Source organism: Pseudophryne corroboree, chromosome 5 (genome assembly GCF_028390025.1).
Source record: "Pseudophryne corroboree isolate aPseCor3 chromosome 5, aPseCor3.hap2, whole genome shotgun sequence".
NCBI lineage: Eukaryota > Metazoa > Chordata > Amphibia > Anura > Myobatrachidae > Pseudophryne > Pseudophryne corroboree.
This window is the reverse complement of record NC_086448.1, coordinates 770,261,367-770,287,057: the sequence shown is the minus strand read 5'-3', so window position 1 is coordinate 770,287,057 and position 25,691 is coordinate 770,261,367. Positions and strand designations below refer to the sequence as shown.

The 25,691-nt window shown below is 46.9% G+C and overlaps 1 protein-coding gene across 50 annotated transcripts in view; it reads right to left on the bottom strand.

The window, feature by feature from the left end:
• Positions 1-25,691, bottom strand: part of RIMS2 (regulating synaptic membrane exocytosis 2) — a 995,106-nt gene that overhangs the window by 10,395 nt on the left and 959,020 nt on the right. For 47 of the 50 annotated variants that reach the window (XM_063924252.1, XM_063924259.1, XM_063924274.1 and 44 more), the window contains 2 exons: positions 1,096-1,237; positions 105-217 (listed from right to left, as the gene is read on the bottom strand). In XM_063924252.1, coding sequence (XP_063780322.1) covers positions 105-217; positions 1,096-1,237 — 255 coding nt within the window. Of the gene's footprint in view, positions 1-104; positions 218-1,095; positions 1,238-15,953; positions 16,743-25,691 lie in introns of those variants that run through there. The other 3 variants (XM_063924294.1, XM_063924295.1, XM_063924250.1) reach the window with 3 other exon arrangements.

Here is a 25,691-nt window from a genome sequence, read left to right as displayed (position 1 = left end):
TGTGTACTTGTGCATTGAATGTACAGGGACACATGTTCATATGAAATCTAGGATGGACGATGGAACAGGTAGGTATTTACATAATAAGGATAATGCTAACATACCCATGGAAGGAGTTGCTAAGGTCTGTCGTCCAACTAATTGTGCAGGCCCAAGACCATCCAGGAAATCACTGAACTGGCTGTCAGACCCCAACCGGACCCCAGGAAATATTAGGCTGTGGAGTAAAAAAAAGACATTTATTACAGTATCTTGTGTTTGATTTAAACCAAATGTTCAATTCTATCTATTACTTGAATAATGATGGTCTCCAATATGGTATAGCCATTTTATCTAATGCACAATAGAAGTACGTACAAGACAGAGGGGGAGGGGCTGGGGCTTGCAGCGGTTTCTGTCTAGAACAGTTAGTGACACTTTGGAGTATATTCAATTGAAGTCGAAAACTGCCGTCTTCCCTTTTTTTAGGTCTGAAGGGGTTCCAACCTATTCAATATTTTCGACAAGTTGAAAAATTCGACTTGTCGAAAAGCACGTGGATCGGCGGAATAGCTGCCGATCCACATGCCTGTGTCGAAAACGGGGCCAAAACCGACAGGTTTTGGCCCCCTTTTCGACCATCTCAGTCCGACATCAAAAGATGTCGGACTGAGATGTGGACCCGAGGAGGAGAGCCGCAGGGAGACGGGGGACTGCCGCGGGCAGCCAGAGGAGATCAGCGCTACAGCATAGCGCTGCAGCAGGATGACACACACCCGCGCCGCTCACGGCAGCGTCCACCCGGCTCCAGCAAGCTTGCTGGAGCCGGGTGGACACTGCCGTGAGGTCGGGTGGCTGTGTGACATCCATCTGTAGCGCTGATCTCCTCTGGTTGCCGGCGGTTGTCCCCCGCTGGTCTCCCCACGGCTCGCCCCCCCTCTCCTCCTCTGCGTCCCTCATCTTAATATGAGATTTGAATAGGGGTTGTCGGATCCATTCCGACAAATACATGTCGGAATGGATACGACTTTAATTGAATATACCCCTTTATAATTATACTTGTGCTAAAACGTTACAGTCCCCAGGTTCTCACATCTATAAGGTCTGTAGACTTACTTTCCCTCTGAGCTGTAACTGTTCATACTTCCATCATTAGACTCCCGACTCGCTTGTCTTGTCATCCAGTTTCTCATCTCTACGGCCAGTCCCGTTTCCGTACTTCTCTGTATCGTGCTTTTCAACTTCTTACCCCCAACTTCTGAAACAAATAAAGAAATTAAGAAATAAATGTGTTTTTTTGCAGTTAGATCACAGCATTGACTTGTTTGGTCTTCATCTTAGTATTTACAGACATTTGGAATAATACTGAAGACAATATTATATTACAGGAGTGTTATAACTTCATAGTCAGAGTTAATGGATGCCAGAGCAGTTTATTTGCACAGTTCCGCAATGGAAAACAGAACGATGGCTGATGTCTCACTGATAGAACTGGATCTTATACAGCACAATGGTAGACAGTGTCGGACTGGGGCATAAAGGGCCCACCAGGGGGATGCAGTTATAGGGGCCCATATTTAGGGGTGTGGCCAATCTACAAAGGGGGAGTGGCCAGCCTCCACAGAGTTTTGAAATACACAATAGTCTAGTGCAGTGTAATGCAACATATCTACCATGTATAATACAAGTGCACAGTCTGGAACCTGATCCCTAGAGGAAGGAGTGGACCTCAGGCAGTAGGGCCTACCGGTGGTTTCTGGGGTACCCCTTTGGGCCAGTCCGACCCTGATGGTAGATGAACATATTCTTATAACAAGACAAATATCTAGATTGAATTACTCTGTACCACAAGATGGAAATAGGATTTGTGATGAACAGGAATCAACTGTAATTTAATTGCATGCCTGTGCAGAGTGATTGCTTCTGGTTCCTCTACCAAAGCTGTAACGGAACACTGCCATATTTATATAACTACCTTGGAGGTTTGAACCAGGATTATTCTTGATGATGTGCCTTAATACATGATAGAACACACTCCTAAAGCAAAGGACTTTTACAACTCCATATCTAATAAACATTTGGTCTTGTTGTACCATAATAATAAGTAATGAATCAGTAGACAAGCTTGGACAGTCCTGTTCCTAATGCAAAGTTCCTATTCTTTAACGCTGACTGTGGTGACAGGTAGGGCTGACCCTTTGTAAGCCCAACCGGCACCTACTGTCATATACTGTAGATAACAGGTTCTCAAACTCGGTCCTCAGGACCCCACACGGTGCATGTTTTGCAGGTCTCCTCACAGAATTGCAAGTAAAATAATAAGCTCCACCTGTGGACCTTTTAAAATGTGTCAGTGAGTAATTAATACACCTGTGCGCTAGCTGGGTTACCTGCAAAACATGCATTGTGTGGGGTCCTGAGGACCGAGTTTGAGAACCACTGCTGTAGATAGTAATAAAGGGACTATTGCCGCCGTGTCTTCTTAGTAGCATGTGGGTATGGTTTCCATCTCACTGCATGTAGGTAAAGTAGTTATTCTCTTCAGATGGCTTCTTATTGGTCTGAATGAATGCGTACGTGGCTGGGAACCTATGGTGAGCTGGAGATAGGAAAGAGCCTCCTTCTGCTCAAGGGGTAATATTTGTGTCCCCACTGGACTCTTTCAATGAGGTGCAGTGCCCTGTCTGATTTTAAAATGACAAAATGCACCCTGCCCTTGTGGAGGTGCTCAGCTGAAACAGTCTGCCCTGTGCCGTCCACACCTGGGGGCCACACTATCACACAGATGGGGAAAATTGCAGTTTAGCGCTCACCGCCAGTGAACAGATTAATTAAATGTATTCACAGTGCGGGGAGAGCTTGGGGGCAGCACAGTATCTCCGTAAGTGGTGGGCACGCATGCCCCAAAGAGTGACGAACAGGTGACATGTCACGAGTCCACACCCCCTTTTCAGATACAGGTGCACAAAAGTGCCCTTTACTCGTACAGCGCCCTTCCTGCTTTTCACCCTACAGTGAACACTCAATGGGGGGAATTCAAATGTTTGAAAAGTTGGTTGGGTGTCTGTTTTTTCCTGTCTATTAGATAAGAAAAAACAGACTCCCAACTGACTTTTTAACAATTGAATACCCCCCCCAATGTGTGTAGACGGTGAGATCCTTGCTATCCCCGATTTTGACTATGCGATTTCCCTTGAACTCCCCCAGAGCCCAGATAGCACAGATTGTACAGATTTTGACTATCTGTGCTTGAGATTTTGTCTATGTACGAATTTGACTAAGTGCCAATTTTGACAATACTTTGTACTAGATTGTACACTAGATAGTCAGGATTGACTTGCCTGCGCACAGTCTATCTAGCCTTACGATACCGACCCCACAGGAGCGCGCATCGGGATCGAATCTGTATCGCAAGGTGGCTAACACCATGAGATATGCACTAACTTTCCTTAAGATTTTGACTAAATAGTGAAAATCTTACAGATTTATCTCACCGTGTGTACATAAATATTACAGTTATTCTGTTTCCTAGGTTTCAGTGATACCGGACTAATAGGCAGGCTTAGCTGAGCCCAGTCACTGCAATGCAGGGGTGTGGTATAACAGACAGACAGTGTCTAGTAAGACAGTCAATTGATGGATACCACATGTTAGACAGCCAAAAGGTCGACATTAAAAAAGGCAGACAGTACAAAAGGTCGACAGGGACAAAATATAGACAGGGTCAAAAGGTCGACATGAAAATGGTCAACATAAAAAAGTTAGACACCATTTTTTTGCATTTTTGTTGTTTGTGTGGATAGTTTTGTCATCGGGGACCCCTAATTGTAGAAAGGCATCCCCTCACGGGGCTCGCTTCGCTCCCCACGCTTCAGGCTCGGTGGCTCACTGCGCTCGCCACAAGGTTTATAGCCAACTCTATGCCGACATGGATAGAAAAGGTATGAAAAAGTCCAAAAACGTAAATTAAAAAAACAAACACCTGTCTACCTTTTTTTATGTCGACCATTTCCATGTCTACCTTTTGACCCTGTCAACCTTTTGTACGGTCTACCTTTTGACCCTGTTGACCTTTTGACTGTCTAACATGTGGTGTCTATCTGTTGACTGTCTAACTAGACACTGTCTATCTATCATCGGGATACCACAATGTACAGTATATGCAGTAAAGTGAATGTATGTGTAAAGATATATACAGGGGAAGAGTCAGAGTGAAACATACACTGATTTGTAGAGTGTATTGTGTGAATCTCCTCAGCGCATGCATGCACAGGAAATGTGTGCACAAGTACAGAGGGTGCAAAGCCATACACCTTACAAACCCATCTACATTGCAGAGCTGTAACTGGGCTGAGGTGGACCCCTATCATGTCAGCCAAGTCCAGTGAGGGTGAGTGACTGCAACTGCGGCCTATGCCGAGATGGATGTAACCAAAAACACACTTGTTTGGTGGCGCATCTTTTGCACCTAGGATAGGGCAGGTGTAAATGTGCACTGATAATGGTGACTAGTAACATCTTTCTGTATCTATCAATCTTCATCTAGTTAAGGTGGGTACACACTAGGCGATGTGCTCTGTGAGCGACATCACCTAGTGTGTCCCCTCCTGGCACGGGCTGCCCAACGGCAGGCATACACACTGTGTGATATCGCACAGTGACGTCATGGCGTGGCCGGGCTGTACATGCAGCTTTGGACGATGAGTCCAAATTGAGCTGCATGTACGCCCGACATCGAGGGTCATTAATGATCCACGGGCTGCGCATCGGCTGTCATCAGCTGCACATACACACTGGGCGATATAAAAAAACCACAGGTTCTCAAACTCGGTCCTCAGGACCCCACACAGTGCATGTTTTGCAGGTCTTCACACAGAATCACAAGTGAAATAATTAGCTCCACCTGTGGACCTTTTAAAATGTGTCAGTGAGTAATTAATACACTTGTGCACCTGCTGGGTTACCCGCAAAACATGCACTGTGTGGGTTCCTGAGGACCGAGTTTGAGAACCTATGTAGTAAACGATATCGCTCAGGCGGGTAAAAATGAGCAATATTGTTTACTATATCGCTAAGTGTGGATGCACCTTTAGTTCTTTGCATGTGTAGTTCTATGAGGAGAGGAATATACATATCTTGAGAACAATGGGCCTGCAATGCAGATATTTACGGAGGCGAAGTCCCTCGCAGTGCGGATTTATTAATAAAATGATTAACACTCAGAGACTGTTTCAGGGAGGTAATGGGGAGTGACAGCAGAAACACAGGTGTGTCGCGAATGCATCTGTGAAACCGTACGTAGAAAACCTGGCGCCAGAGTCCCAGATCCCACGGTCATTCTGCACGACCATCTGTGGAGCTGCAGGTAGGTGTCTCATTTCCAGGTGGCTGCACCATTTGCAAAATTCTGCACAGCCACTGCGTACAAAATCATAGCTGCAAATGCTTTAGCATATATCTCTGAATCAGCCCAATGTCTCCATAACAGGACACATGGAAACAGGGGCCCAGCAGGAAAGGACTTTGTGCTCCGAGAAAATGGCAGCTGAATTTAATATTGGGGGCAAATATTTACAAAATGGGGTACAGTATACAAAAATATATTTACCAAGAAGACCCAGAAGCAAAGTAGAATATGCCAGACAGACACTCTGATTCAGAGTACTTTGTGGGCCCCAGAGCAACATTTTGAAGGGGCCCTGTCCCAATGATTCTATAGAGACACCTCTCAGCAGAAGTTACTTTTATTCCCTATAGTAATGCCCTAGTTTATTTTATGAACCATAGTAGTGCCCTAGTTCACATTATGTCACATTTTATGGCTGCCAATACACATTATACAACACAGTACGCGCAATGTATATTATGGCATATAGTGCCCCTAGTTCATAGTATGCCACATTACAGTGCCCCTAGTTCATAGTATGCCACATTACAGTGCCCCTAGTTCATAGTATGCCACATTACAGTGCCCCTAGTTCATAGTATGCCACATTACAGTGCCCCTAGTTCATAGTATGCCACATTACATTGCCCCTAGTTCATAGTATGCCACATTACAGTACCCCTAGTTCATAGTATGCCACATTACATTGCCCCTAGTTCATAGTATGACACATTAAAGTGCCCCTAGTCCATAGTATGCCACATTACAATAACCCTATTCCATAGTATGCCACATGACAGTGCCCCTAGTCCATAGTATGCCACATGACAGTGCCCCTAGTCCATAGTATGCCACATGACAGTGCCCCTAGTCCACAGTATGCCACATTACATTGCTCCTAGTTCATAGTATGACACATTACAGTGCCCCTAGTCCATACTATGCCACATGACAGTGCCCCTAGTTCATAATATGTAACAGGATAGTACCCTTATGTTCATTTTATACCACATTACAATGAGCAGGTCCAGAGGCATAACTAGATATATTTTAGACCCCAAGGCAAAAGTTTGTAAGTGCCTCTATGCATCCCCAATGGAGAAAAATATATATAACACGTATCTTTGACAGAGAAGATGGGCCCCTCTCAGCTCTGGGCCCCATAGCAGCTGCTCTCCCTGCACCTATGGTAGCTACATGTTTTATCACTGTATATAACACATGTAACTGTGACAGGGAAGGTGGCCCCTCTCAGCTCTGGGCCCCATAGCATCTGCACTCCCTGCACCTATGGTAGCGACATCCTGTATATAAAACATGTAACTGTGATAAGGAAGGTGTCTCCTCTCAGTTCTGGGCCCCATAGCAGCTGCACTCGCTGCACCTACGGTAGCTACACCACTCTATATAACACATGTAACTGTGATAGGGAAGGTGGCCCTCTCAGATCTGGGCCCCATAGCAGCTGCACTCCCTGCACCTATGGTAACTACACCCCTGTACTGGGGTGGTCTTCTGTTTGCCGGCGGTCGGGCTCCCGGCGCTCAGTATACCGGCGCCGGGAGCCCGACAGCCGGAATACCGACAATTATTTTCCCTCGTGGGGGTCCACGACCCCCATAGAGGGAGAATAAAATAGTGTGGCGCGCGTAGCGCGCCACCGTGCCCGTAGCGTGGCGAGCGCAGCGAGCCCGCAAGGGGCTCATTTGCGCTCGCCAAGCTGTCGGTAAGCCGGCGGTCGGGCTCCCGGCGCCGGGATGCTGGTCGCCGGGAGCCCGACCGCCGGCCAGCCGTAGTGAACCCCCTGTACTGTATATAACTGTGATAGGGAAGGTGGCCTCACTCAGCTTTGGGCCCCATAGCAGCTGCACTCCCTGCACCTATGGTAGCTACACCCCTCTATATAACACATGTAACTGTGATAGGATACATGGCCCCTCTCAGCTCTGGGCCCCATAGCAGCGGCACTCCCTGCACCTATGGTAGCTACGCCCTTGCATATAACACATGTAACTGTGACAGGAAAAGTGGCCCCTCTCAGCTCTGGGCCCCATAGCAGCCGCACTCCCTGCACCTATGGTAGCTAAGCCCTTGTATATAACACATGTAACTGTGATAGGGAAGGTGGCCTCATTCAGCTCTGGGCCCCATAGCAGCTGCACTCCCTGCACCTATGGTAGCTACACCCTTGCATATAACACATGTAACTGTGACAGGGAAGGTGGGCCCCTCTCAGCTCTGGGCCCCAGAGCAGCTGAACTCCCTGCACCTATGGTAGCTACACCCTGTATATAACACATGTAACTGTGACAGGGAAGGTGGGGCCCTCTCAGCTCTGGGCCCCAGAGCAGCTGAACTCCCTGCACCTATGGTAGCTACACCCATGCTCTGATTCCTACAGCATTATAGTAAAGGTAATAGACTGTTTCAGCAGTACATAGCACATAATAAATCCATGCATTTGTATCCAATGTGAGGTACTGTAATGGGCCATACACACTGACAGATCCGCCGCCGAGCTGCCTGACGGCGGATACGGCCGACGGGTGACCCGCCGGCGGCGGGGCAGTGACGGGGATAGTCAAATTTCTTCACTCCCCCCGTCAGCCGGCTCCATAGCAGTGCAGGCAAATATGGACGATCTCGTCCATATTGGCCTGCATGCACAAGCGACGGGGCATCAGCGATGAACGAGTGTGGGGCCGCGCATCGTTCATCGCAGGTGCCTCCACACTGACAGATATGAACGGTATCTCCTTCATTAATGAACGAGATCGTTCATATCTCTCAGTATTATCTGCCAGTGTGTAGGGCCCATAAGACTGCAGAGCAGAAGCCGGTGTGATGTGCTCTTGCCGTAGCATTATTTATTCTGTCCCAGAGAGCTGGTAACAGTACAATCACAGCACAGGGAGATATCTGGGCACTCATGAATGGGGGAAAGCTGTGCAATTTATGTCCATGATGTTAATGGTATGAGAAGCACAATACCTCTGTGCTAGAGACCGGAATACTGTTGCCTGTAATAACACATCATTCTCAGTAATAAGATAAAGACTCGGTGACCTTTCATGCTGAAATCATTACGCACAAACCTTACTCATTACTCACAATCGTATCTGCCACTTTACATGTTCTGCATGCAGCGCAGAGAGACCTACAGAGCCCTGCGGTAGAATGTTTAGTCTACAGAACGACACAACTACAGGGCTGAAAGCCAGACACTCGGGCAGAGCCTTAGAACTTATTCCCTCATCCCTTTAATTAACAATATAGCATTTTACTGTAATGGGCATTACAATTAATGTAGCAAACCGTATATATACTGTATGCGATAATGTTGTATACAGGGAACAGCTACAAGTAGACTGGTTCTGCCACTAAGCCTGTTCCTACAGATTTATACCCCTTTCACACAGCACAAATAACCCGGTATCGACCCAGCATATTGCCGGGTCAACACGGGTCGGCGTGCGGTGTGAAAGAGGCATAGCCAAAATCGCGGGTCGCCTGACCCGGCAATTCAACCTGGGAATAAAGCAGTGTTATACCCGGGTTGAATACCGGTTCAGTGGCTGCGTAAACGGGCTCCACCTCCACCCCTCGCCGCCGGCTCCGCCCACCGCTGCTATGGCAACCCACCCGGCATATTGCCGGGTCGGGGAAGCCTGCAGCTACGGCCAATGCCGAATCCCACCCGGGAAGGACCCGTTTCCAGTTCCCGGGTGGGATCCGGCATTGGCGGTGTGAAAGGGGTATTATATAGACTGACACTGGGTACAAAATACTGACGTCTGTGGCTGTAACTCTTCTGTGCCTCATCTCTTCTGATCAGTCTGCCCAACTGTTATAGTGGCCCCAAATCATACATACTGGGGCCCCTGCAGAATTGGGTGTACACCTGTTTGTGTAGCATAAAATATGCGACTAGTAATTCATCCTGGGGGGAGGGACCTGTACAGACGTATTCACATAACTGCAAACAGATGCAGCCCCAACACATATATACACCTGTCGGTAGCTGCACCAATTGCAGGTGCCTGGAGACAAATACACAATGATGACAAAACTGATGTGTGGCTTCTGTGTGTATAATAATATTATCATACTTTCCTACTTTTGAAAAAGCATTTCAGGGAGATTGTGAAAGTAACAGTTATCAGTGCGGACATGTGCTGCTACATCTGAGAGGCGTGTCATGAAAATGACTGACATCCAAATGTACATGAGCCCCACAGTTAGTAAGATCTACTTGTTGAAGAAAAGACACTGATATTTTGCAGGATTTGTTTGTGTATTGTGTTTTACAAGAGGTTCCATATACTCTTATAGCCACAAGAAACCTTATTTAAAATGTATGTAGCCATAGGGATCATTGGGGCAGATGTATTAACCTGGAGAAGGCATAAGGAAGCGATAAACCAGTGATAAGTGCAAGGTGATAACACACCAGCCAATCAGCTCCTGTCAATTTACATACTGGAGCTGACTGGCCCATGCGTTTATCACCTTGCACTTATCACTGGTTTATCACTTCCTCATGTCTTTTCCAGGTTAATACATCTACCCCATTATGCCTTATAACCAATGCAGAGAAATGGCACTGATGAGCTCATTTGAATGTATGTATCTCCGATTTTCCTCCCCCCCCCCCCAAGAATGTAACAGCTATATAATGGGGCGGGGGTAAGGTACAATGAGGGAGATTGTTGGACTATTCAGGGAGTGAGGGAGATTGTTACTATTTCAGGGAGTCTCCTGCAGAATGAGGGAGGGTAGGCAAATATGAATATTATGCATTTGTAGCAGTATTATACAAATATTTTTTGCTATTTTCATGATATGCGAGAAGGAATATTATATCTGATGCATTATAATATTTTTTTTTTATTTCAATCAAACTAAACAGCAAATGCATATTATCAAATGTTTAATGAAAACTGTTCTGTGCTTATAACTTGGCTGGGTGTAAGTGTACAGTAGGTACTGTATGTGTAGGTATATCTGCTGTATACCTGGCTTTAAACCATCAATGGTACAGTATATAGTCAATGTTGAGTATTTTACCATTGATGGTGGAGGTCAGGAAATCTCAATCCTCTGATGGAGATCCTGGTCTCATCCCTCCCCTGCAAGGGCGGCAACACACCTCTGTTTTGACGGCATCAGATTGTCAATCGCTAACAGCCTGATGCCGTCCTGTGTCTGCCATCGCAGACCCATACTGCGCATGTGCAAACATGAAGTCCGGCGCATGCACAAAGTACCACACATCGGTACCTGGCGCTATGCAGGTCCATGGAGAACTGAATCAGGCCCCTGGGCCACCAAGACACTGTTGCTACAGTAAAGGGCTTAGGGGTTTACCTACTAAGCCTTGGATGGAGAGAAAGTCGCTGGAAATAAAGCACCAGCCAATCAGCTCCTAACTGCCATGTTACAAATGTGAAAAATGACAGTTAGGAGCCGATTAGCTGGGACTTTAGGGTCTATTTACTAAGCCTTGAATGGAGATAAAGTAGAAAGAGATAAATGACCAGCCAATCAGCTCCTAACTGCCATGTCACAGACTAGGTTTGAAAAATGACAGTTAGGAGCTGATTGGTTGGCACTTTATCTCCATCCAAGGCTTAGTATATAGAACCCTTAGAGTTGTGGCCACATGCTGCTCTGAAATATAATCACTATTAACACTGTGTACTCTGGCATGTAGTTGGGGGCATGTGGTGGGGGGCTATCCCCTGCTCCCCGGCCCCTCACACATGGTTAATCAGTACTTGACCCACGCACCCCCTGGTGACCCTATTGGTCACAAATATGCTATTTTTACATTCAACTTTCTAGATTTCATTGGTTTTTTTTTTTAATGCATTCTCGTCCAGCTTAGCATTACAAGCCTCTAAGTGTTACTTATACCATCTCATGCACCACTTCCGGAGTTTTTAAATGCAATTTTGTCTTTCTTTAACTACAGTATGTGTGCAAAGGTCTAATTCACCAACATAACAAATGATGCCACACACTGTGACCTTTGGTCACATACAGTAACAGCTGATTCGATGATCAGTCTGGCCAAACACATGCAGGGCCAAAGTGCACAAATCTGGTTATTAGAGAACCAGCAGATAAATATATGGAGACAGTATACCATATGCCCCAACTGGGGTATTGCCAACCTGACTTTACAATCTCAGCAATCACATCCCTGCTGAGTACAAGCTAGTGCTCGCTGTTATCAGCCACTCTCTGTAAAAGGTGGATAAGGGCTTGTACACGTAACTCTGTCAGACAACCCCCCGGGAATTGTGCAGGGCAGACAGCATTGATCTCTGTGCTGTGCCACCTATACTGTCTCAGAAGTAAATCATTTATGCAGCACATAAGCATATGTAGACAGACATTAATGGATCACACCGCGTCCTTGGCAGGACACTGGCATTACTACATCCTTTTTGGAACGCAATGAGAGTGTTCTTTCAGATATCGCAATATAATTTATAGGTGCGCTGGTGGCTTCAATTAAAATAAAATATAAAAATTAAAATAAGTGGTGCAATAGAAAACAAAGTGCCTTTAGTTGCTGGAAGCCAAATATTCTTCATCTGACAGACTGTATATTTTGCCTTTTAGAAACAATTTTGATTAATCCCGTGCTAATCTGATTCTCAATGACACAATCAGTGTAATAGTGACTAGGCCAGAGGTTCTCAGACGCGGTCCTCAAGGCACCCCAATGGTCCACGTTTTAAGTTTATCCATGCTTGGCCACAGGTCATTTAATTAGCACCTAAGTCAATTTGATTTAACCATCTATGCTGAGCCATGGATATACCTAAAACCTGGACTGTTGGGGTTCCTTGAGGACCGCGTTTGAGAACCTCTGGGCTAGGAACAAAGCAACTGCAAATAGGGGAAGACAAATCAAAGGACACAGTGTACGATGAGCCTGATTCAGATGCAGTTTCAACATCGATGGTAGACTGTGCATGAATCACAGCAGTAGTGCGACGAGCCAAGGTACCTTTGTGATGGCGCTCGCAGTAAGGAATTAGTTGTTGAGTGATTGACAGGAGAAGCCCATTTGGAGGAGGAATTGGGAAGTGTCTGCAAAAACCGTGACCGCGATCTCGTACGCATTATACAAGATCCCAGCATCGCAGCTCCCACAGCAATGGAGGCACACTGGGATTTGATGTTTTTTACATGTGCATCGCGGTTGCGGCGCAGTACACAGTTGCTGAGCATGTTGCGATGACTTTGGTTGTGATGCTTCGCAGTTCCGTCACGGAAAAGGATCGCTGTTGTGTCTGACTCTGAATCAGGCACAATGACCTCAAATATTCTGAAGTTGCTCCTATAGATACATGTAGCAGGATGGAGAGCAGGAGCCATAAAATACCTAATAGGATTTACAATATTCATATGGTTGGTTGTACATTATTATGAGAATAACGGTGACAGTGGCTACAGAATATGCTCAGTAAGTAATGCTGCCAATCACAGTGACCACTACACCTGCAGCCACCTGTGTTACCCACCAGCGGAGGTCCGGGATAGAGATGAGTGACATTATCTAAATTGCGCAGAAAAATTTGTGCCTCGTTCATAGAGACACAGAATATTTAATGTTTTACCGCAGAATTGATTATTGCTGTCCCAGCTGCATTCACTGACAATAACCTGTGCAGAATCTGGACTACACGGAGAAATGACACTCTGCGGTAAACCGCAGCAAACATGAAACTCGGAGAATGTAACGCTGGAGATTTGCAGCAAAAAAAACAACATTTGTGCAAAACGTCTCTACAAATTGAGTGGCTTTTAGTTCACACAGATTCTGTACAAAGAGCCTAATATCTATGCGAGGTAATAACCATCTTTTCTTCAAAACCACAAAAATACAGAGATAACTAAATCTGGCATACAGTGTAAAGACATAAACAAAGTGACGCAAACTACAATAAAAATGATACACAGCATATTTATCCCAATATCTCAACAGATAAAAAGAAAGACACAGTATACATAATAAATGTGTTTATTAAGATAAATGGTTGTATTTCTGTATAAGTGGGTATTTTGGAACAGGCAGATGGATTACTAGAGATTTTTTATCCCCCAAACTATGTATTGCATATGAAAAAATATATTTTGTATATCCAAATAAATAAGGCAGTCATAAATAATAAATGGGTCATAAATTGGAAATTGCATTCACATATTGAGGAAATGCTACATATTCATCTGACATTTGACAGTATGCAGAACATATTTCCCTATATACAGAATGCCCAACTGATGGATATTCCATAGTCCAACCTGACTGTGCTGCACTGGATCCAGAGTAGATCAGCAGCGCCTGGAGTCTCCTAGATGCCCCTTCTACCTACAGTAACTATAACCTGTGCAGTAACAGCTGGGGTCTCCTAGTTGCCCTCTCTCCCTAGCTATAACCTGTGCAGTAACAGCTGGGGTCTCCTAGTTGCCCTCTCTCCCTAACTATAACCTGTGCAGTAACAGCTGGGGTCTCCTAGTTGCCCTCTCTCCCTAACTATAACCTGTGCAGTAACAGCTGGGGTCTCCTAGTTGCCCCTCTCTCCCTAACTATAACCTGTGCAGTAACAGCTGGGGTCTCCTAGTTGCCCTCTCTCTGGCTATAACCTGTGCAGTAACAGCTGGGGTCTCCTAGTTGCCCTCTCTCCCTAACTATAACCTGTGCAGTAACAGCTGGGGTCTCCTAGTTGCCCTCTCTCCCTAACTATAACCTGTGCAGTAACAGCTGGGGTCTCCTAGTTGCCCCTCTCTCCCTAACTATAACCTGTGCAGTAACAGCTGGGGTCTCCTAGTTGCCCTCTCTCTGGCTATAACCTGTGCAGTAACAGCTGGGGTCTCCTAGTTGCCCTCTCTCCCTAACTATAACCTGTGCAGTAACAGCTGGGGTCTCCTAGTTGCCCTCTCTCTGGCTATAACCTGTGCAGTAACAGCTGGGGTCTCCTAGTTGCCCTCTCTCCCTAACTATAACCTGTGCAGTAACAGCTGGGGTCTCCTAGTTGCCCTCTCTCTGGCTATAACCTGTGCAGTAACAGCTGGGGTCTCCTAGTTGCCCCTCTCTCCCTAACTATAACCTGTGCAGTAACAGCTGGGGTCTCCTAGTTGCCCTCTCTCTGGCTATAACCTGTGCAGTAACAGCTGGGGTCTCCTAGTTGCCCCTCTCTCCCTAACTATAACCTGTGCAGTAACAGCTGGGGTCTCCTAGTTGCCCCTCTCTCCCTAACTATAACCTGTGCAGTAACAGCTGGGTTCTCCTAGTTGCCCTCTCTCCCTAACTATAACCTGTGCAGTAACAGCTGGGGTCTCCTAGTTGCCCTCTCTCCCTAACTATAACCTGTGCAGTAACAGCTGGGGTCTCCTAGTTGCCCTCTCTCCCTAACTATAACCTGTGCAGTAACAGCTGGGGTCTCCTAGTTGCCCTCTCTCCCTAACTATAACCTGTGCAGTAACAGCTGGGGTCTCCTAGTTGCCCTCTCTCTGGCTATAACCTGTGCAGTAACAGCTGGGGTCTCCTAGTTGCCCTCTCTCCCTAACTATAACCTGTGCAGTAACAGCTGGGGTCTCCTAGTTGCCCTCTCTCCCTAACTATAACCTGTGCAGTAACAGCTGGGGTCTCCTAGTTGCCCTCTCTCCCTAACTATAACCTGTGCAGTAACAGCTGGGGTCTACTAGTTGCCCTCTCTCCCTAACTATAACCTGTGCAGTAACAGCTGGGGTCTCCTAGTTGCCCTCTCTCTGGCTATAACCTGTGCAGTAACAGCTGGGGTCTCCTAGTTGCCCTCTCTCCCTAACTATAACCTGTGCAGTAACAGCTGGGGTCTCCTAGTTGCCCTCTCTCCCTAACTATATCCTGTGCAGTAACAGCTGGGGTCTCCTATGTGCCCCTCTCTCTGGCTATATTTTTTGCCGTAATATCTGATATCTCCTAGTTGCACCTCTCCCTGGCTAGAACATGTGCAGTAACAGCTGGGGTCTCCTAGTAGCCCCTTTACCTGACTATAACATGTGCCGTAACAGCTGGGGTCCCCTAGTTGCCCCTCTCCCTGGCTATAGCCTGTGCTGTAACAGCTTTGATACCCTAGTTGCCACCTCTCCCTAACTATAACCTGTGCAGTAACAGCTGGAGTCTCCTATGTGCCCCTCTCTCTGGCTATAGTTTTTGCCGTAATATCTGATATCTCCTAGTTGCACCTCTCCCTGGCTATAACATGTGCAGTAACAGCTGCGTTCTCTTAGTTGCCCCTTTACCTGACTATAACATGTGCCGTAACAGCTGGGGTCCCCTAGTTTCCCCTCTCCCTGGCTATAGCCTGTGCAGTAACAGCTTTGATACCCTAGTTGACACCTCTCCCTGACTATAACCTGTGCAGTAACAGCTAGGGTCTCCTAGTTGCCCCTCTCCCTGTCTATAAACTGTGTCCCCAATCTGCCCTGGAGCCTCCCTGCTGGGGACACAACAAGTGGGATACCTTAGCCTGGACACTACTATGCAGATCATGACATAACTATACATACATGTAACCAGATCATATCTCACCTTCATCCTCCTCCAGCGAGGTCATACATGGGAAGTATCCGGCCAGCGCCTCGAAGGACGCAGAAAGACTGCTGCGGCTCTGGGAGCGCTGGATGCGGAGCCCTGCTGCCCTCTCCCGCTGCTGCTGCCGCTGCTCTCTGCCCATCTTGGACGAGCCCCTGTACGAGATCCGAGGCGTCTTGGCGGATAATCCCGGTGCTATTCACGTGAGAAGTCCGGGAACAGGTCCCCCTCCTCCCGGAGCCAAAAAGCACTGCTTCGTTGCGTCCTGGCGCGGTCATAGGCACAAGGCGCACCTATAGGTCTGTCCACACACCCTGCCAGGGGGCACCAATAACGCTGTGCACGCACTCTGCCAGCAGGCACCTGTAGTCCTGAGCTACTCCTTGCCAGGGGGCACCAGTAGTCCTGGGAACACACACCCTGCCAGGGAGCACCAACAGTCCCGTGCACTCACCCTGCTAGATGTCACCTGCCACCCAGTGCACACACCCTGCTACCCTCACAGACTATACTGCGTCTATAGAGGTAGCAGAGCTGGCATTAGGCTCTGTGTGACTCCTACAGATGCGTCTCGCTCGCTTCCACCAGTGACTGTTGTGCTAAGTCTGGCTCAGAGCGTACAGCTCCTGCCCCTTCTCATCCAGGCTGGCACCAATGAGCACACAGCACAGGAGATGTGAGCCAGACAGCCATCCACTGAAGCAGCAGCTCCCTCTCCTCTAAGTGCCTTCCTCCTGTGGGTGCTTGGTTCAGGCTGTGTGACTGTGAATGAAGCTGGCTGAATGCTTGCCTGCTGCTGACACTGACACACTGGAGGAGAGGGCTGTAATGCAAACAGCCGGAGCAGGTAAACAGCACTTTAGGCTAGTGTGTGCTTTCCTCCACCCCAAAGGCTGACAGTTCCAGTGACTGGCTCCACTTTGTGATTACAGTACCTGGCTGACAGCTGCTAGTAAATGTACTGACAGTGCAAACAGAAAGGACTGGCTTATTTCACGTGTTAGGAGGAAAACCAAGATAAGGGAGACTCATGTCCCCGCCTGGCAATACCATGGGCACTGACAACAATATAACAGGGGTCACAGCAATGTATAGTCCCTGATCTCCCCCCTGTGGTACCTGTATAGTCAGAACGTAACGTTGCTACAAGAAGAATACAAAAATGTATCGTCATTTTTGCATTTAATAATCAGGGAAAATATACGAGAGTGTGCAGCTAGAGTAGTATAACGATACACTACAGGCGGTCAGCACTGGGAGCTAGGTGGTTATTTACTAACAGTTATTTATATAGCGTCAGCATTTCCGTTATGTCCTGTCTTGTCATGAACTCAGAGCATTTGTGCCTAGAAAAGAGCATTTTGTCTAACACTCTACATGGGGTAAAGCCGCGTCCATCGTTGTACCACCATCGATGGTCATTAACAACTGTGATGGCGGCACAAATCATCGATGTTAAGTAACTATTGTATGTGGTACCATCGATGGCTTTGCCATCAGTGTTTTTCAGGTATGCGCATGCGCGACTTCTTCTGTGCAAGAGTTGGGGGCGGGGCTAGGGTGTGAATGACAGCTCTACCTGTCAAGGAGACGGACCATCCCATTCCCAGCACAATGAACTTATGGCGGTGTAGGGCAGCAGCAGTATAATTCATACATATATATATATATGGAACAGTAAAGAAAGAGCAGCGGCACTCCGTTGAAATGAATCAGCAAACGTGTATTATGGGCAAAATAACATCACAATGGTCACATAAAGAACCAACGTTTCGGGGTCCTGAGACCCCTTTGTCAAGGCGTGACCCCGAAACGTTGGTTCTTTATGTGACCATTGTGATGTTATTTTGCCCATAATACACGTTTGCTGATTCATTTCAACGGAGTGCCGCTGCTCTTTCTTTACTGTTCCATGGATTATTTCTGCGGAGGGCACCCGGATTAACGTTAATACTTTGGGAGTGCCGGGCACTACAACACTGTATATATATATATATATATACAGTTGTGCTCATAAGTTTACATACCCTAGCTGGCCATTTGTCAGTATCATTTATATATATATATATATATATATATATATACACACAATTGTTCTCATAGGTTTACATACCCTAGCTGCCCATTTGTCAGAGAATATGAATGATAACTCACAAGCTTTTCTTTCACTCATGGTTAGTGGTTGGGTGAAGCCATTTATTGTCAAACAACTGTGTTTACTCTTTTTAAATCATAATGACAACAGAAACTACCCAAATGACCCTGATCAAAAAGTTTACATACCCTGGAGATTTTGGCCTGATAACATGCACACAAGTTGACACAAACGGGTTTGAATGGCTACTAAAGGTAACCATCCTCACCTGTGATCTGTTTGCTTGTAATCAGTGTGTGTGTATAAAAGGTCAGTGAGTTTCTGGACTCCTGAAAGACCCTTGCATCTTTCATCCAGTGCTGCACTGACGTGTCTGGATTCTGAGTCACGGGGAAAGCAAAAGAATTGTCAAAGGATCTGCGGGAAAAGGTAATTGAACTACTGTATATAAAACAGGAAAGGGATATAAAAAGATATCCAAGCAATTGACAATGCCAATCAGCAGTGTTCAAACTCTAATTAAGAAGTGGAAAATGAGGGATTCTGTGTAAACCAAATCACGGTCAGGTAGACCAACAAAAATTTCAGCCACAACTGCCAGGAAAATTGTTCGGGATGCAAAGAAAAATCCACTAATAACTTCAGCTGAAATACAGGACTCTCTGAAAAAAAGTGGTGTGGTTGTTTCAAGATGCACAATAAGGAGGCATTTGAAGAAAAATGGGCTGCATGGTCGAGTCGCCAGAAGAAAGCCATTACTACGCAAATGCCACAAAGCATCCCGCTTACAATACTCCAAACAGCACAGAGACAAGCCTCAAAACTTCTGGAACAAAGTCATTTGGAGTGATGAGACCAAAATGTAACTTTTTGGCCACAACCATAAACGTTCCCTTTGGAGAGGAGTCAACAAGGCCTATAATGAAAGGTACACCATTCCTACTGTGAAAAACGGAGGTGGATCGCTGATGTTTTGGGGATGTGTGAGCTACAAAGGCACTGGAAACTTGGTCAAAATGTATGGCAAGATGAATGCAGCATGTTATCAGAAAATACTGGAGAAAAATTTGTACTCATTAGCCCGGAAGCTGCGCATGGGACGTACTTGGACGTTCCAACATGACAATGATCCAAAACACAAGGCCAAGTCGAGCTGTCATTGGCTACAGCAGAGTAAAGTGAAGGTTCTGGAGTGGCCATCTCAGTCTCCTGACCTCAATATCATTGAGCCACTCTGGGGAGATCTCAAACGTGCAGTTCATGCAAGACAGCCCAAGAATTTACAGGAACTGGAGGCTTTTTGCCAAGAAGAATGGGCAGCTTTACCATCTGAGAAAATAAAGAGCCTCATCCACAACTACCACAAAAGACTTCAAGCTGTCATTGATGTTAAAGGGGCCAATACACAGTATTAAGAACTGGGGTATGTAAACTTTTGATCAGGGTCATTTGGGTAGTTTCTGTTGTCATTATGATTTCAAAAGAGTAAACACAGTTGTTTGACAATAAATGGCTTCACCCAACCACTAACCATGAGTGAAAGAAAAGTTTGTGAGTTATCATTCATATTCTCTGACAAGTGGCCAGAAAATCACAACTTCTGCTAGGGTATGTAAACTTATGAGCACAACTGTACACACACACACACACACACACACACACACACACACACACACACACACACACACACACACACACACACATATAGACTGTATGTAAGGGGGCTCACCACAGCTAGGGTGTCTCTTGTCTGTAGGGAGCGGAGTTGGACGGCGGTGCGGCTGTGGACGGCTTCTGTGTGGAGCCTTTGACTCACACTGTCAGTGAGCCCAGTGGGCAGTTTTCCAGCTGGGCTACCCGGCTCTTCGGTGGTGATGTCAGGCACAGACAGGGAAGCGACAGCGCAGCGACATGTGTAATGACGGTAATACAGCATGGACCACAGGGACTGGACCATGTGACGGGCTAAAAGGAGGCAGGAAGGGTTTGGGGGCCTATTAATTGTTTTCTTACTTAAAAGCATTATTAGGTGGCGAAGTCCCGTTTTTTGTGCTCCTTATCCTTGGGGCCCCCTGAACCTTAGGGCCCTTTACGGATGTCCCCGAGCCTGCGGAGAGCATTGAAGTGACTGCTAGATAATGTAGAAAATATTATAGTGACTACCATATAATACAGAGAATATTATATTAATCACCTTATAAATCAGAGAGCATCAGTGACCTCCATATAATACAGGGAACGTCTCAGTGACCTCTAAATAATATAGAGAGCATTGCAGTTACAGCCAGATAATACAGAGAGCATCGCAATCAGAACTTTATGTCCATCAGTTCATTTTTTACCACATTACAACGAGCAGGTCCATGGGCATAACTAGACTCCAAGGCACAAGTTTGTAAGGGCCCCTATATACCACCCAATGGTGAAAAATGTATATATCACATGTAACTGTGACAGGGAAGGTGGCCCCTCTCAGCTCTGGGCCCCATAGCAGCTGCACTGCCTGCACCTATGGTAGCTACGCCCTGTATATTACATATGTAACTGTGACAGGGAAGGTGGCCCCTCTCAGCTCTGGGCCCCATAGCAGCTGCACTGCCTGCACCTATGGTAGCTACGCCCTGTATATAACACATGTAACTGTGACAGGGAAGGTGGCCCCTCTCAGCTCTGGGCCCCATAGCAGCTGCACTCCCTGTACCTATTGTAGCTATGCCCTTGATCGCAATGATGGGCAGATAATACAGAGAGCATTGTAGTGGTCACCACATAATGCAGAGACATTGCCGCTACCAACCATAAAAGACAAGAGAGCATCGCAGTAACCACAATATAATATAGGGAGCGCTTCTTTAATACTGTATACAGAGAATCACATCCATTATACGAAAAGTTATTAAAAATATTGACTAAAATGACCTTCAGGCTGTGTGTATAAGGTGTATATGAAACATAAATGAATTCTGTGCTTAGACTTAGGTCCCATCGCCATGATATATCAGTATGGTATGCAGTTATTCCAAAACACGGAAAAATCTGATATCCAAAATACTTCTGGTCCCAAGCATTTTGGATAAGGGATACTCAACCTATCTCCTATATAATAGCCCAGATCTGTGACTCTGTGCCTGTGTGTATAACACTGGGCGTGGCTAGAAACTCTCATTGGGTTAGCAGCAGGTCTATCACTCCCAGTCCACAGCTGATTGGGGGAGAAATGCCCTCCCACATAGGTTACATCCAATGGGAGGCTCTGCCCTTTGGCTGCTGTGTGTTCCCAGAGCAGGATTAACAATGGGGGTGATGGAGCTGCAGCGCCACGTCCACACCCCAAAATAGTCCCACTGCATCTGCAGCAACATACCCTCCAACAATTTACACATAAAAATCGCTACAAATTCGAAAATGGGGCGTGGCCACGGGTACAGTGGTGTGGCCACGCCCCTTTTCCTATACTTTCAATGAAAGTTTGAAGGGCCAAAAATCGGTACAGACAATAAAAAAAGGTTCTGTACCTGCCAAAAAGGTCCAGCTGGAGGGTATGCCACTGCATCTGCAGCAAGTCTCTGCGCTGTAGACAGGGGAAAAACATCCTTTTACTGCAGTGTCCTATGTCCTGCTGCCAGTCCGCCTGCCTCCTCTGACATCAACAATCCCCACTCCCTAGCCACGGCGCAGGTGGAACAAAAGCTGCTTCGGCCACCGGCATAAATGTATATGAAAGCGGCGGAGCAGAAGGCTTTCATATCCCTCCCTGCGCCGCATACTCTCTGAGCCCCGGAGCCTCCTCTGCGCGTGATGTCACAGAAGTGCCTCAGCCGCGCCCAGATCCCCAGAGGCCCTGACTCTGCAACACAGCACCTGTGTCACTAACACTGCACAGCACTCTCACCTTTTACACTGATTCAGCGAGTCAGTCAGTTCTGCCAGCCAGTCACTATTGTTAGTGCCGGTGTCCCAACGTGTCGCATTACAGGGAAGTAGACATACTAAGTAAACTACAGCTCCCAGCAGCCCTTAGCGCCAAAGCATTCTGACACTAAGGACTGCTGGGAGCTGCAGTTTATTGAGTGCATCTTCTTCCCTGTAATGCGGCGCGTTGGGACACCGGCAGTAACAATAGTGACTGGCTGCTGTGCAAGTCTCCGGTAGAGCCACTGCCAAAGGGAGGACAGCAGCTTAGCTGCTTCCAGGAGGAGAAACATTAACCGACCCTCTCCCACTCGCAGTACCTCCGGGCCCCATCTGCTGCACCCCCCACCCCACCCACCACCCGCGGTGGCTTCTGACCCCTCCCCTACCACTTCCCCATCCGCGGCACCCCCTCCTCCCCCACCCGTGATGGCTCCGGACCCCCTCCCCAACCAGCGGCACCCACGCACCTGCCCCTCCCCCAACTGCAACACCACCGCACCAGCCCCGCCCCCACCCATCGCACCCCTGCAACCGGCCCTCCCCCATCCACGTCTCCCCCACACCCGCCACTCCCCCAACCACAGCACCTACTAGGTGATTCATCAGGCCCTGCATGCACTGTTCACGCCGTTGCAAGGGCTACGACCTCTTAACCACCGCACGCCCTTTGTCCGTGCCATATTTAACCACTCACACAATTATGATTGGAGGTAATACTCCATGTAATAAAAATATTGCATGCCACAAGGGCGTGCATGGGTTAAGGGGGCATAGCCCTTACGACGGTGTGAAGAGCGCCTGTAGGGCGCGAGAAATCACCTAGTATATATATATATATATATATATATATATATACACACACACACACACACACACACACAAAAAAATAAAAAAGTATAATCGCACAAGTCAATTTAAAGAAAGAACAGAACAATCTCCAGTTCTGCAGTAAGTATCTGCTGATGTGCATATACTATCTGATTTACAACACCGCAATGAATAACCGTCTACTTTCCCTTGTTCAGTGCATTCTACATCGACAGAAATGCAAGCCAAATGAACACATTAATACAGATTAATAACAGACGGACAAGCAGCATGATCAATACAGATGACAGCTTTGGAGTAGAAGGAGTTGGCTCACAAAGGATCAATGTGAAATGATTCTTGAAAATGTGAATGTAACCAGCATTTTCAGCTAGACACACAGGAGTGAAAGCAAAGTAGCACACAGTCTTCCAATTTCTGAGGAAGAAAGGAAATGAGTTGCAAATCCGAAAGCCCGCTCTGCAGTTAGTCTTGGGCTATGCAGTATGCAGTATCACACTGAAAATAATTAAACTGGTCTTATATACAGTATTTGCTGTGCAAAACTGTATAGGAAGGTAACATACAGTAATTAGTTAATTAAACTATTTTAATTACAGATAGGGCCATTACCAAACTGCAAAAATACGTGGGGACACTTTCCTATTTGAAGTGTGCCTAACATGTGTCTACCAATCTTATATATCATGACAAACATCCACATTCCATACAGGCCAACTCTCCTGAAAAGTCCAGGATAGTACCAAATATGGGGGCGGGCTCTACCGGACAAGTTGGCCAGTCTCCCGATTTCATCCACCAGTGCCATAACAGAACTCAAATGCACTCTGTCCTGCCCCTGAGCGCATGATGTAATGACGTGTGCATGATGTCATTACGTCGCATGGAGGAGGGTTAGTGTTGCACTTATCAGTGCAGCCTAAAGATGCTCTGATCTGATGTACAGATATCAGGGCGCCATAGGACACTCCAGGGGGCGCTGTAGCTTAGATCCTGGCAGCAGGGTGCCTGCTAACCAGAAGCAAGGGCAGTGGTGGTGCCACCCACAGAAGACTGGTCACACACCCCTAGTTGCAGTCCAGTCGCAGTGGGCATCCGGTAGGTTGGATGTTGCAATCCACGCTGAATATCATCCTAGCTCCGCCTCCCACTGTAAAATACATTTTGATCAGCAGGGGGTGGAGTCACGATGCAGGGGCATTTTCTGGGTGCAGTCCGGTATCTCGGCGAGTGCTGGTTGATGCCCCCCAGAATGATGAAACGGGGGATGCCGGAAGGCCATGATCTGACCGTGACGCCATGCACCCTTTTCGGGCCCGCGCATGGACCCCTACTTCGGCAACTGACATTTTGGTAGGTATCTTTATAAACAGAATAAGAAAGGTATAGAATCCGAACAGGATCCCTCTCTCAGGTCTCAATAAGCCAAAGTTGCAAAAATAGAGAAGTGAGAAGAAAAAATATATTCAAATAAACCAACTTATATCATTCGCGACCCTAAAGCTGGGTACACACTGGAGCAACCGCCAATCGTTCCGACTTTACTGACGATTTCCCTTGAGTTCAGAACCAGCCAAATTGAGCGTATGCACACACTGCAATCTTCTGAATGACCGCATATATTGTATCGTTTGGTTGGATAGGATTTATCATTGCTCCTGTACACACTAGAACAGCCGTCGTTAGGATCCCCTGGAACTATGAGTAATGGGCTGTACAATGGGGGTCATTGTCCAGAAGAAGAAAGTGATCGCTACCGTGATCGCAAGAAGATTGACAGCGGGGAGGCGTTCCGGTGGTGGTTTTCCGGGCGTGGAGATCCGAACGCAGGCGTGTCAAGGCGTTTGGAGGGCGGTTGTCTGACGTCAATTCCGGGACCTTCATCGCTGGATCCAGTGCACAGGGTAAGTAACTGCAGGGCTAGTCTTGTTCTGCACAAAACTTTTTTAGCATACAGGGCTGCACAAGCGATCACAGCCCTGCTATGCCAAAATACACTCCCCCATAGGCGGCGTCTAGTTGATCGCACGAGCAGCAAAAAGTTGCTACATGCGATCAACTCGGAATGACCCCCAATGTACAGTGGGCTGTACTGTAACACAGAGGAAATAGGGAGAACGCCCTTTGTGCCGTGCAGTATTGCTCTGCGCTTGCTGAGGCGAGGTTATCCTGCTGTACGCTCTACATAGCTTACTGCTCTACTTTGTTCTGATTTGCTCTAGAAAGCTCTTCTTTGCTCTGGTAGTTATGGATGTTTATTACTTTCAAGCTGTGGCTGCCTAGACCTAGACTGTCACTTTGGTGTCAGTCCCTGTTCCCCAGAAGGCTCACAAGAGGAGAAGAGTAGAGAGTGCCTTTATAAACTGTATACTTTCAATAACACATACTGATTTTATGAAATTTTTAATGTTGACATTAAAGTTATATATTGTTGAATTTCAAACTTTTATGAGTAAAAAAATGTTACTTTCAAATTACGATTCGATAATAATGCATTAGCTAAAAAATATTCACACAGACCAAGACACATAAGCCTAGACATGGCCACCCAGAAAGTGCTTCCTCATGTGCAAACACATCCCAATGAATACGCTGCATAACGAACTGCACCGTCCTCCAACGTCCAGCATACACGGAAATGGCGGAGGACAGTGGGAGGAACAGCGAGTGTCTACAAGGTGACATCCAACCGGACAGACATATTGCCGGTCGTCCGATTGGACGTACACACCAGGTGATGGGCACCGTATTGCTGGCGATGTCGCTAAATTTAATGTGCAGCACCTCTGACCAATCGTCCGTTGCTAGCAACCTCCCGTATGCGCCGAGTGATGTAGACCATTTGTCGTTACAAAACCGCAAATTGGCCTGACATCGCTCCCGTGTGTACCCGGCTC